General features: G+C 33.1%; 1 protein-coding gene across 1 annotated transcript in view; it reads right to left on the reverse strand.

Annotated features, from left to right (window-relative positions):
- Window positions 1–12,748, reverse strand: part of Pten (phosphatase and tensin homolog) — a 29,615-nt gene extending 16,867 nt beyond the window's left edge. Inside the window, exon 1 of the mRNA XM_047552603.1 lies at window positions 12,573–12,748. Within this exon, the coding sequence (XP_047408559.1) occupies window positions 12,573–12,602 (30 nt within the window). The 5' untranslated portion in view covers window positions 12,603–12,748. The remainder of the gene's footprint in view (window positions 1–12,572) is intronic.
- Window positions 12,749–13,450: the final 702 nt, after the last annotated feature.

Raw genomic sequence — 13,450 nt, forward strand, 5'->3', positions numbered from 1 at the left:
AAGAGAGAGAAAGAGAGAGAGAGAGAGAGAAGCCAAATTCAAAAGAAAAGTTCCATTACAGTTATTTTACTAAATTGCTATTATACTGGGTTGTACCCATTGGAAAACATATACATATAAAAATTGACCTTAATTAATACTTAAATCCAGCTCAACTCAATAATAAGAGTAAATCAGAGCAACATCAGTACAAAGGAAAATATCATAATAACAACTTCCTTCAAATACAATAACACCTCATTTATTCAAAACTCACAAATATGCTCTAACCCTGAAATCCAATTAGCAAAGGATATCCAAAATAACTGTCAAAGGCCTCTGTATCACAGCTATGTTCTTTATACCAATGGCTCCCACAAGGATTTATGGACTCTTATTAAACACACAATTCTTTACAAATTTTTCTAGCAAATTAAGATAGAATCAGCAAATTAGATAATGCAAACTGCCTTTATGAGGCAGAAAAAGCAGTGGCAAAAAGATATGCTGGCCTCAGGACAGAAGAAAAACAAAGTATTCAATTTACGTTAATGAATCCAATAGTCCACTAACAGAGGTACTTAAAGATGTCCCTGTGCCCACATATATCTCTGTGTTGGAGAAGGGGAATATAAAATGTTTTAGAAAATATCAAGTATTAAAAATGCTTTAAATATGTCACATTTTAAAAGGGAACCTGAATTGTCTAAAAAAATCTAATATATGCAATAATACATTCACTAATGATGATGAATAAATGAGGTATTAAAGTGCTTATCCTAGGTTTTTTCCTGCTACACAATATGACTTGAGAAAAATCCAATTTAGAAATACAAGGCAAATAATAAACAACATTAAGTATAACAGTTAGAAGCAACTTGTAAAAATTATTTTTTATACTCAAGAGTAAAGAATTCACAGTATTTCTCTTTAAGTTATCATTGGCACCTAAACCTCCCCAATGTGTTAAAAACTCTGTACACAAATATCCTTCCTTCAATGAAAAATATAAAGCACACCTTTGTGAATTTAAAATATGCTGAATGTCAAGTATGAAGATAACTACTATAATACAATCAGTTTTTTAAAGGTTAGCATGATTTTATTATAATTATACATACATACACGTACACACGTTTGAAAAATGGATATAAACCATTTGAAATCATAACAAGCGATTTAAGATTTTGGCCATAGTGTAAAGAACATACATTTTATAGTCAGAAGACTTGGATTTGAATGCTGACAGTCAAAATGCAAATCCCAATTTGTTTCCTCAGGAAACTGAGGATAATATTATGTACCCTTCCTTCTTAAGATTCTTGTGAGAAATGAACACCCAATGCAGTTATACGAAAGCAAGGTAAAACTACAAATGATACAGTTAACAGTTTTAACAGTTTAATTAAAGTTTATCTGTGTTAAGGTATAATTCTGGTATAGCTGGTATTTTATTTGTATGAGTTCTTACAGGAACAGTAGTAATGTACCAAAAAAGTTACAAAATTAACAGTAAGCCTCCTTAACTTTAAAATGTTTAGACTTATAATGGTTTATTATTACATTATTTTCTGCAACTTCATCAAACAACTTGTCATTCACATTTATCAAGATAAAATACATAATTGCTAATGGAGGAAACAGAAGATGGAGGATGGATGGGAATGATACTTTTTTGGACCATGTGAATTTATTATCTAGCCAAAAAAAAACTAAACAACTCGAAAAAATTTTAAAGTCAATACAAATCTATAAGAAGACCAAGCTGTAAAGTTATTATTTGTTGGGATTCAGTGGGTGGTAGATATTTTTCTCTTTATCTCCATTTTTTGCAGAGGTTTGCATGCAATAATTAAAGGTTTTCAAAGTTTTAAAGTTTTCTCAAGTAGTAAATGATTGTACGTCTATAATGCAGATGTTTCTAGATTCAGTTAATCCTTAACAAAAGGAGCTAGGCAAACGTAAAGAATACATGAATTTACTAGTTGTCAACACTGAGCGAATAATTATGCATGAATACCAGCTGAACCTAAATTATAAACTTCAGAACTTCCGTTTAAACCCTTCAGTTCTTCCTGCTACAGGAAGGAAACAAAGCTGAGAGACAGTAGTGATATACACAGGGTTACAGAAAAGTTAAGGAACCACAGCAAAGTGGCAAAAGGTCTAGGTAGAAGAATCAAGAGGTCAGAAATTGGTATGCCAGCCAGAATATTAAACACACACACACATACAAACACACACAATGAAAGACAAATCAGTGACTAAAAGTTCATTTAGAATACTCATCTTTGTGTCAGGATGAACCAAACTACTATGTATAACCATAAAGATCTAATTTTAGAAAGTCTTTAAAAAAAAGAATACTCATCTTTGAATATTACACATCTTTTCAACTGCCAAAATTCAGATTTTGACTAAATACCACCCTACCACTCATTCTTGAGTCTTGGTCTTTCTATTTCAGTTTCTTTCTATAATTCTGCAATAAACAACAGATTATCAGCCTTCAACTTATCATTCAATCTACCTTTTATACCACTCTTGGATTAATTTTATTAAAGTGTAAGATTAATCACATTGATGACTACTTCAAATGTTAAATGGTATCCTGGTGTCCACCCAAATAAGAACATATCACATAGTAAAATTCAATCACATAAAAATAGAGCCCCAATTTCTACTTTCACCTCTTGCAATTCCCTTGTGCCTACAATACTCCTACTTTTGATCAAACTATTTGATTTCCCCTAAATTGTACTTTGATTTTCTCTTTAAAAAAAAAAATCTTTATTAGATTAAGATGGTAAGAGTAAGGAAGCAGTCACCTATTAAGTTTTACATATTTCCTAACATCAGAAACCTTTCTAATGTCACCTCCACACTATAATTCTAATTCTACTTCCTTCTTAATACTTAAGGTCTGTTTCTTTTCTCTCTCCTTTCTGTTTCCCTGGAAAGACTTTAATAGAGATATAATGATTTTATTGGCCTTTTCATATCATCAGTGTTTGGATTTATTAGTTCAAATGTCATTTCCTAATTCATTAAATTATATTATCTTTGTTAATTCTTATTATTAATCTTAATAATCTCTAATATGAATCTGTATTTCCTCATTGATTCAAAAACTGTTAAGAACATGGTTTTAAATTTCCATATAGACTTCAATTTAACTTTTTAAAAAAAACTATAGTACCACTGAATTATAATCAAGAAGTGGGGCTTGTATAATTCCTACTTGTGAGTTGTTTTGTTCTGTTTCTTGTGGATAGCCTAATGAATTATTAATCTTGGTTGTTTTGTGGATGATAGAAAAAGAAACACATTCTTTGGGCTAATTTTATCACGTTATTCAAACCACCCACATATCTTATTTGTGCCTTCTTGAAGTATATTAAAGGCTTCCCCTATCATTACTTTTCTAACAGTTTTTCCATTTCATTCACCTTTTGCTTGATATATTTTAATGTAAGTTTAGCATATGAGTTCATAACTGCTTAGTAATATGTGGAGTATACCCTGTGTTAATATAAAATGACATGCTTGATCCAGTTTTACATTTTTGCTTTAAAGTCTACTCAGATATTGCGATCCCATCGTCTGCTTTTGAAACTTACATTTTCCTGATGTCTTTAATCAACCATTTATTTTTAAGCCTTAATTTGTTTTATGTAAATCTCTTATATGTGATTAGTCTCTTAGGAAAGAGACTTTAAAGCATAGATTATACACATCTTTTAGATCTACAAATACTGCCACAATACTGTCAGACCAGACTATCACCTTAATACCACAACATAAGATGTGTAATGTTTGTTCATATTCTGTGTATCAATACTCTCAGATCATCTTCTATACGATAAATTCGCAATCTGACTCCTCAAGCTTAAAAAGTGATTTTCTAGATGGGCATGGCGGTGCACGCCTGTAATCCCAGCAACTCAGGAGGTGGAGGCAGGAGGATCACAAGTTCAATGCCAATCTCAGCAACTTAGCAATGCCCTACACAATTTAGCAAGACCCTGTCTCAAAATAAAAACTAAAAAGGGTTGGGGATGTAGTTCAGTGGTAAAGCACCCCTGGATTCAATTCTAGTACCAAAAAAGTGATTTTCTACTTCAGTACTTTTCTGGCACTTATAAACTCAGAAATAATGTCGATGCTTCAACATAATGGCGATTGCTTGAAGCCTGGAAAGGTGTATTTCAGGTTGATCACAATAAAATTATTACATGGCTTTAGAAATGACTGTTATTGTAATGACAACACATAATAGTAGCTACTGTCACTACTTGCCAATATTCTACACATACTCCTAACACTATCTCAACTTAACAAGATGTTATCACCTCTATTTTAAGGATAAGAAACAGTCTAACTGCATGTAATTACTTCATTCAAAACCAAGATTTGAACCTAAATGTGAATGAATCTGAATCTTTTACTCAGGAGTCCTAGGTTTTATGAATTAGCAGGCATATTAATTACATGATTTGAATGAGGTCATATCCTCTTTAAGCTCTTATTTTTCACATCTATGAAGAATCTTCAAAGTTAAGAGTATTATTATGATCCAGTTCTATGAAACTAACTATGCATTACATATTAAATAGTGCTGCATGATCCACAGAATCCTTCAGAATTAATTGTGAAGCAGACATCTCTGCCCAGCATTTTTCCTTCTCCTTGCTTTCTGGGAAGCTATCATTCTCCCTATGGTTTAGTGATGCTGAACTTTTTTCTTTAGCTTCAGATACTTGCCCCAATCAGAGAATTGCATTTTCTGGTCAGAATATTTGTTCAGATATGGGGCACATGCCCAGGCCAGGAAAATCAGAACTCAAATGAGAAATTTTTGCTCAAGTTGTAGTCTCTTCCGATTGCAGTTGATAAAGTAGTAAGAATGCAAGCCTAAAGCTACAAGGAACAATACCTTGCCATTACTTACAGAGAGCCTGTATGAAAATAAAGTATATACAGGAGAGAGAAGATGAGGAAGAAGGAGGGAGAAAGGGAGAGAGACTCCTGATATCTGGTGAGCATAGATCTAGGCCAAAGCTTTAAGTTATATAAGTTAATAAATGTATCCTTTTGTTTATGTTTACTTGAGAGTTGGGTTTCTGCTACTTGAAACTGAAAAAGTCCTCATACATTGTAAAACAACTACTTTATTTTTTCTTTTTTAAGTTTTAGTTTCTACTTTGGGGATTGAAATAACTTTAAAAATTAGATAATAGAACACTGGATTTGAGGTTAGCTAAGAGATATAGTTTTATTTGATAAAAAGATTAGGACTAAGGGCAGACTACTCTGCACATCTGTTTTATTAGAATGGGTTTGAATTAAACAATTGCTGAGATTCTTCAAGGTATAAAAATTCTATGGTTCTCTGAATCTACAGAGTGGATAACATTTAAATAGCATGTATCACAGGAACAGTTTAGCCCAGCAGAACTAATGTTAGGAAAAATAAGAATTCAGAGGTTTTTTAAAAAAAGAATATACTTTATGTGTTTTCAAATGAAGAAATATAAAAAGTCACTGGGTTACAATATAGGGAAATTTAGTAAACCAACTAGGAAAAAATAACCTGATTATGAGATTAGTTCATAAAATTCATCCCCCAGGAAACTAAAGAATTTCTTTTCTTGAGATCATTTAAAGTTAACATTTATTACTTCTTTAAGATTTAAATCTTCATTAAAGGTAAGCTCGATGAACTCTTGAACAGAGTTCACAATGTATAGGAACATTTTCTCTCATAATTGATTTGAAAACAAAGAAAAAGAAAATGAAAGCTGCTCAATTTATCCCCCCTAAAAGTTTATCAAAAGAAAATAAATACTAATAAATATTATGCTTACTTTACTTGCCACTATTCTGGAAGTGGGAGAAAGGAGGTAAGGAAAGAGGAGAACAGCAGTGATTCTAGATAGATTTGTCATAAAATGGAAAATGACCTCTTTAAACTTAAGAAATTTTGGAATCCTTCCAAAATACAAACCTACCAGCATTCTTATGATGTTTTAACTCTTTTTTCATAGCTGAGAATACATGTGACTTATCTTTTATAATACTGAAAAGTAAGTACAGATGTACACAGTGTGGGGCACAGGAGAGATGGGAACCCTGAAACAGGCTTTCTTATGGTGGGAAAAAAAACAAATGGCTTGCTTTTGGATAATTTAGCACACTCTCATAAAGTCAAATATCAAATATACAAATGAAAAATCCCAAGGGAAGTTGACATACCTGCATTCTTAAAAGATACTGCATAAAGGAGTCATCCTTCCCTCAAGCAGTTATCTCACTCTCAGAATTTTTTTTTTTTTTTAAATAGGAAGTATCAATTGCTTGAATTCTCTGTAAAAATTCACAGCCTTAAGTACTGTTTAGGCATTCCTAACATAATGCTACATTTTATGGTCAGTTTGCACCCAAGACCGTGCCATATGTAATTTACACCACTGCCTGCTGCAGATATGTCATAACTGGGTCAGACTGTAATAGGGTCAGAATATTTTGAGAGTCTGCAAAGTCTACAAATTTTTCACAAAAAACATGACAACTACCTCCTTTCTCTTCAAAACAAGTTGAAAAATAAAAAGATTCTCCCATATAAATGTTCCCAAATACAATTTTCTTTAGCTTCTTATGTTTCTCTATAATTAATGATATAAGCAAAATAACATTTAAGAGTTTTAATGAAATTAATTCTATAAAAACTGCAAAACAGACAATGTATTCATCTCCAGTTTAAAAAAATGTGAATACACAAGCTCAACCTAAAAGGAAATATTGATAAAAGTGAATAAATGTATTACCGCATGTTTTAAGAATAAAACTACTTTGGATAATCATATTTATAATAAGATAATGCTCAGGAAGAATTTCACAGTTGTGTAACAATGGCTTTACCATGCTCAGCTAAGTTCTCTCATGATGAAATTAGCTACACATAAATGGGTAAAAATAAGTACAGCTGTTAACAGTAACACACACCTGTAATCACAGACACTCAGGAGACTGAAGCAGGAGAATCTCAAAGTTCAAAGCTAACCCCAGCAATTTAGCCAAGCTGTAAGCAACTTGGGGAGACTCAGCCTCAAAAGAAAAAGCCAGGTGTAGTGGTATGCACCTGTGATCCAGCCTCTAATCCCAGTGGCTCAGGAGACTGAGGCAGGAGGATTTTGAGTTCAAAGCCAATCTCAGCAATTTAGCAAGGCCCTAAGCAACTCAGCATGACACTGTCTCTAAATAAAAAATATTAAAAGAGGCTGGGGGATGTGGCTCAGTGGTTAAGGCCACTGGAACAAGAAGAGAAAGAAAGCTGACGATTTAGCTCAGTGGTAAAGTACCCCAGTTCAATTCCCAGTAACGTCCCAAAACACACAAACTACATACATATATTTATGTATATATTTCAATATATGTGCATGTATGTATATATATATATAACATATAACATACATATATAATTTCACTAGCACTCTAACCATCAAACAAGTGATATCGCTGAAAGCTTTAAGACCACTAAATTGCAGAGATTTTTGAGAAAGTCTACAGCGTTAAGTTTGTAAGACCAATATCCTCAACTTGTCCCCATTCTCCTTAAATCAGGGGTCTTTAAATGTTCTAGGATCTGTAAAAAATATAAACTGAGGAGCCTTCAAAAAAGACCTATTTCATCAGTATTATCTAACCTTTCAGGAGAATCTATACAGATATTAATTATTCTGAAGTCTCAAAATTCTTTGCAGTTCCAGGATTGTGAACTTAATAATGTATAGAGAAATTTAACAATGAAGCAAGGACTCAAATTTTACTCTGAATCTATCATTAACTGTATAGAAAACACTGATCACAATATTTTACTTTCTGGATTTGTTTTATCATCTATAAAAGAAGAAACTTTAGAGGAGGTGGGGAACCCTCAATAATCTTAAGACTTTTATCCATTATTCCTAGTCTTCTAATGCTACTTCGACCTAAAATGTAAATGCAAACATTAAGTAAAACACAGCTTAGTCAATAGCATCTGCTCACAAATGTCTTTTCCTGCCTTTTAAAATAAACACAGGGATAAACAGTAGGAGTACATTCCTTTAGGACCTGTGAATAATTCATCCAAAACATGATCTAGGTATGTGAATTAAGCATGAGCTAAGTACAGCAGCTCTCAGTGATTTATTTCATTCTAAGACACTAAAAGTCATCAACTTAGCTAAAACTACTTAACTGAGCTTTAACATCATGTAACAGATAAACATGACAATTTTATCAAATACATACCTGACAGTTTGCACAGATCTACATTTTCTATTTCCTTCTAGCCCATCACATTCACTTGGGAAGATGCCAAAAAGAGTCGTTCTGACGAAAAATATTACTACTTTTTAATCACATGATATAGTAGGATTTATGTTTTATTTTCATAAAATAGCAATCTTTTCACTCTGGCCCTACCTCACAATATTCCAAGGGGCTTTGTCATTTCACTAAACACCCTTTCCTCACCTCTAGAGAGGAACAGAACTGACAATGTTACCAGTTCATGATGACTAAATATGTTCTGACAAAGTGAATATGTCCTCACTTTTTGACTATGAAAATTTCTCTTGGATTTAACTTGAGCTAGAAACAGAAAATAAAATATAAGAAAGTTGAAGCATCCTCAGGTTTTATTTTTATCTTGAAGATGATGAGACAGACTATCCCAAGTGCTTCTTTCATGGCAAATTATCACCATCAGCAGCATATAGTCAACTATTCAGAAGAAGCATCTATTATCAGACAGGGGTATGTATGCATATATATGGGTGGGAAAGTATGCTTAAGAGGAAGGGAAGAGGGAAAAGAAGAAATAATATTTGAGAGCACAACTTAGAAAAGCCTGGACCATTACAAAACCCTTATTTGCTCCAACTCAAAATCTTGAGTAAAACACACTACCAGGCTACTGGTTAACCTCAAACAAACAAAAGACACACAGTTGAACATGATGAAGGCATGTATCTTAAAAGTAGTCAAAACATGTTTGTAGCTTGCAGCAGAAAACACTGTTTCAAACCCTCTATCAGATAATTTACCTATTCCAAAAAATTGACATTTTTTTCAGAGACTATGAAACAGGTCATGAAATGACTGGAAATACCACCTCCTTTCAGTATATGATTTCTTGGTGCACCCCACTACTAGTTTTGCATGCATGGTGACATAATCTACAATAATACCTATTTTGGAGTTCTTTTGATAACTTTGGGAAACATTGATAACATTTCCAAAATGGTGAAGTTTTTCTGCCAAAAGAGAGAAAACTTCCCTTGAAGAAACCTCAATATTTTGTAAACAGACAGTACGTCTTAAAGTCGGGCAGCACACCTGCTTTTGCTGCACTGGTGAAGACAGAAGAAGCTCTCCATGCCATGGTCACTCACTGCTTTTCATAGCCTATGCAAGAACTGTCATGAAAAATCTATTGTGAAAGTTGTCAAATTCATAAAAGCCAAGATTTTCAATCAAGACTTTCTCAAGAGATTTTGTCAAGAATGGGAGCAACTATGAAGTTTTTTGCTACAGATAAGTTTACTGATATTTGGAAGATAAATTTTAGTCAGATAAACAGTGCACTCAATAAAATACACACTCTTTTAAAAGAGTTTAACTCTTCAACTTTAAAACTGAAATGTGGAATCATAATGCTTTCCTTCCTAACATAGCATTTATGATGCAGATATTGCCAAAATGATCCCATTAACTTGAAGGCAAATAAATGATGCAACTTGAATTTATCTGAAGTCTTGAGGAATTCTTATTTCTTGACACAAGCTTACTTTCATTGGGCAAAGGAACCTATATTTTCCATGTGGTTCTTTTATTTGTGAGATAGGGTTTTCAGCATTTGTTTATACCAAAAGCAAAGTCAAAATTGACTGGATATCAAAGATGACCTAAAAGTTGCAAAGTTAAAAGAAAATGGCACAGTTTTACTTCTTATTTTAAGAAGTTAAATAACAACTACCCATTCATTAAAATTTACTACTAAGAGAACTAAAGTTTAATTTTGGTAAATTTATACCACATTGATTTATTCATTACTCTCATATATAGTGGCCAAAGAGATTTGTATTAAAAAACTCACAGTTGAACTGAAGGTTCCTTTTATATGCGATGTTGTTAAATAAGTTTCAGTGCAATTAAAAACCATAAGTAAAATTTTGTTTATGTATCCATGCCCATGTTTAATGGAAGAACATTTATAGCTTTCACCAGATTTTTTTTTTTTTTTTTCCCCGTACCAAGGATTAAACACAGGGGCACTTGACCGAGTCACATCCCCAATCTTTTTTGTATTTTATTTAGAGATAGGGTCTTGCTAAATTGCTTAGGACCTTGCTAAGTTGCTAAGGCTGACTTTGAATTCATGATCCTCCTGCCTCAGCCTCCCAAGCTGTTGGGATTATAGGTGCTTGTGCACCTGGTTTTCATCAGATTTTTCAAAGTTATATAAAAACATTTTTTTAAAGCTCCTAGCTTATTAAATCTAGCATTCTGCTCATCACACAACTTTTCTACTTTACAAAAATAAAATTTTTGTACCTGATTTTTAAGATCCAATTTTGGTACTTTTTATTACTCAAAAAGTCACAAAGACAAACAAATGGTTAGAAAACAAGAGGTGAGAAAGATGTAAAGAAATCAGGAACTGATGCAACTACTCGACTTAAAATGATGAATATGATAACCTCTATGTGTTTTGAAGCTGAATGAAAAATAAATTGGCTTACCCTGGAGGACAACCTGCCTGATTATAAAATTATTAAAACTACAACAAATTTTTGAATAAAGTTGTGATTGATGTCCCCCTCCCTAAAAGTTTTCTCCATCTATATGGAGAGATGTGGGTTGTGCCCTACTTAGAGGTAAAGAAACATACAAAACTCTTTGTATTCAATGCTAATATGTTTTTTAAACTTACCATCCAAAGAAATTGACCCTTTGAAAATCATTATAAAAACTCAAGAGTTTGCTTTTTGCAGTGCTGGGGATTAGAAGCCAGGGCCTTGTGCATGTGAGGCAAGCACTCTACCAACTGAGCTATAGCCCCAGCCCAAGAGTTTGCTTTTTGCCCTCAAATGCACTAAGTTAAATCTGTTGCTGATTTTTAAGTCTTTAGTTTACTAAATAATTGAAGAATCTCTGATTAATCATAACTCCATTTATAAGTATTCACATGAAAGAATGAATTTTATTATAAATGATCATACTTTACTAGGTAATAATCATATTCAGATAATTATCCCAAAACATTTTATTCTCAAGCAAGCTTCAACAATAGTAAGTTTACTTTTTTATTGATATGCTGGGGTGTTTTGGGTTCGTTTGTTTGTTTTTTTGTATTCTGGGGATTTAACCCAGGAGCACTTCAGCACTGGGCTGCATTTCCAGTCTATTTAATTTTTTCTTTTGAGATAGGGTCTTGCTAAGTTCCTGAAGGTCCTGCTAAATTGCTAAAGCTGAACTCAAATTCATGATGCCCCTGCCTCAGCTTTGGAAGTTTCTGTGATTACAGGACTGCACCACCATGTTCAGCAATATGCTATTTCTAAAATGCTGTTTTATAAGATCTTTGTGAGACCAAATCTGTAATGCAGTTAATGGATAAGATATGCTAGCATGAAATGAAAATGGTGGCATGATCAGAAAAGTTAAATGAATCAATTAGTTGTCTGCTCACACAAAAGTTGGGGCAAACCTGATTAAAATTTTGGAAGAAATTAAGTATTAGCAGCTGTCTTTTTAAAATCTGTTTTCTAGAGGTTGGGGGTAGAAGGGAATGGGGAAATATTACTCCAACTATACAAAGTTTCAGTTAGGTCAGTAAATAAGATCTGGAGATCAAATTAATAGTATGATGACCTATAGATAATAATAATGTACTTGAAAATTGCTAGGAGAAATCCCAGCAGCTCAGGAGGCTGAGGGAGGAGAATCATGAGTTCAAAACCAGTTTCAGCAATTTAGCAAGGCCCTAAGCAACTCAGCAAGACCCTGTCTCAAAATAAAATATATTTAAAAGGTGGGGAGGGGCAGCTGGAGATGTGACTCAGTGGTTAAGTGACCCTGGATTCAATCCCCAGTGAAAGAAAGAAAGAAAGAAAGAAAGAAAGAGAGAGAGAGAGGGAGGAAGGAAGAAAATGACTAAAAGAATAGCTTAAATGCTCTCCCCACTGTGGATAGAAAAGGATAATCAGGTGATATGTTGTGTAGACCAAATGTAGTAATCATTTCACAATGCATATACATATCAAAACATCACATTAGGGTTGGGGTTATAGATCAGTGGTAGAGCGCTTGCCTAGCATGTGAGGCACTGGGTTCAATTCTCAACACCACATAAAAATAAATAAATAAAATGGAAGTTCATTGACAATTAAAGAAAAAAAATTTTTAAATCGTATTATATGCTTAATTTTATTTATCAATACCACCTCAAGAAAAGTGAAGAAAAAAAAAAAGAAAAATGTCAGTCTTCCAATAAATTCTTGGGTCAAGAAATAAAAAAAGGGAAAACATTAAATATAACTTACCTTTTTGTCTCTGGTCCTTACTTTCCCCATAGAAATCTAGGGCCTCTTGTGCCTTTAAAAATTTGCCCCGATGTAATAAATATGCACAAATCATTACACCAGTCCGTCCCTTTCCAGCTTTACAGTGAATTGCTGCAACATGATTGTCATCTTCACTTAGCCATTGGTCAAGATCTTCACAAAACGGTTTGATAAGTTCTAGCTGTGGTGGATTATGGTCTTCAAAAGGATACTGTGCAACTGTGATAAAAAGATAACCTCAGAGTAAGAAAAAAAAAATCTCTCCTGAATTTTTAATTAAAAGTAGGCAAACTTATGTTGCATTATAAACTTAGGTTTTTAAGAGAAAAACTTAATTCTACAGAAAATAACTTATTGCTTGTTAGCTTCTAATTTTTGAAGAGAAAATACTCTATTGCTAATTCCTAAAAGTACCCATTAGACAGGATGGCCAAGTATTATGTTTCTCACTTCATGAAGGAAGAAGCTGCTGTAAGACAGAGCAGAGGTCACAATACACCAGAGGTATACCTGAATCCCAAATGAAATATCATATGGATCTCTCAAGGCATTTTCTAACAAAAGGAATACCAATATTTATAATAATGCACCATGACAAAAAATATTTCAAAGAAAGTATACCTTACCAATAGAATCAACTGTGGAAAGGATTGTATTTTATACTTCATAAAATAAAAATGCTTTGGGTCATTTAAAGATGGTCTTACAGCTGGGCATGGTGGCACAAACCTGTAATCCCAGTGATTCAGGAAGCTGAGGCAGGAAGATGGCAAGTTCGAAGCCAGCCTCAGCAAATTAGTGAGGCCCTAAGTCATTTAGTGAGACCTCATCTCAAAAAAATAAAAAATAAAACAGCT

This window comes from Sciurus carolinensis, chromosome 5 (assembly GCF_902686445.1).
Source record: "Sciurus carolinensis chromosome 5, mSciCar1.2, whole genome shotgun sequence".
Classification (NCBI taxonomy): Eukaryota; Metazoa; Chordata; class Mammalia; order Rodentia; family Sciuridae; genus Sciurus; species Sciurus carolinensis.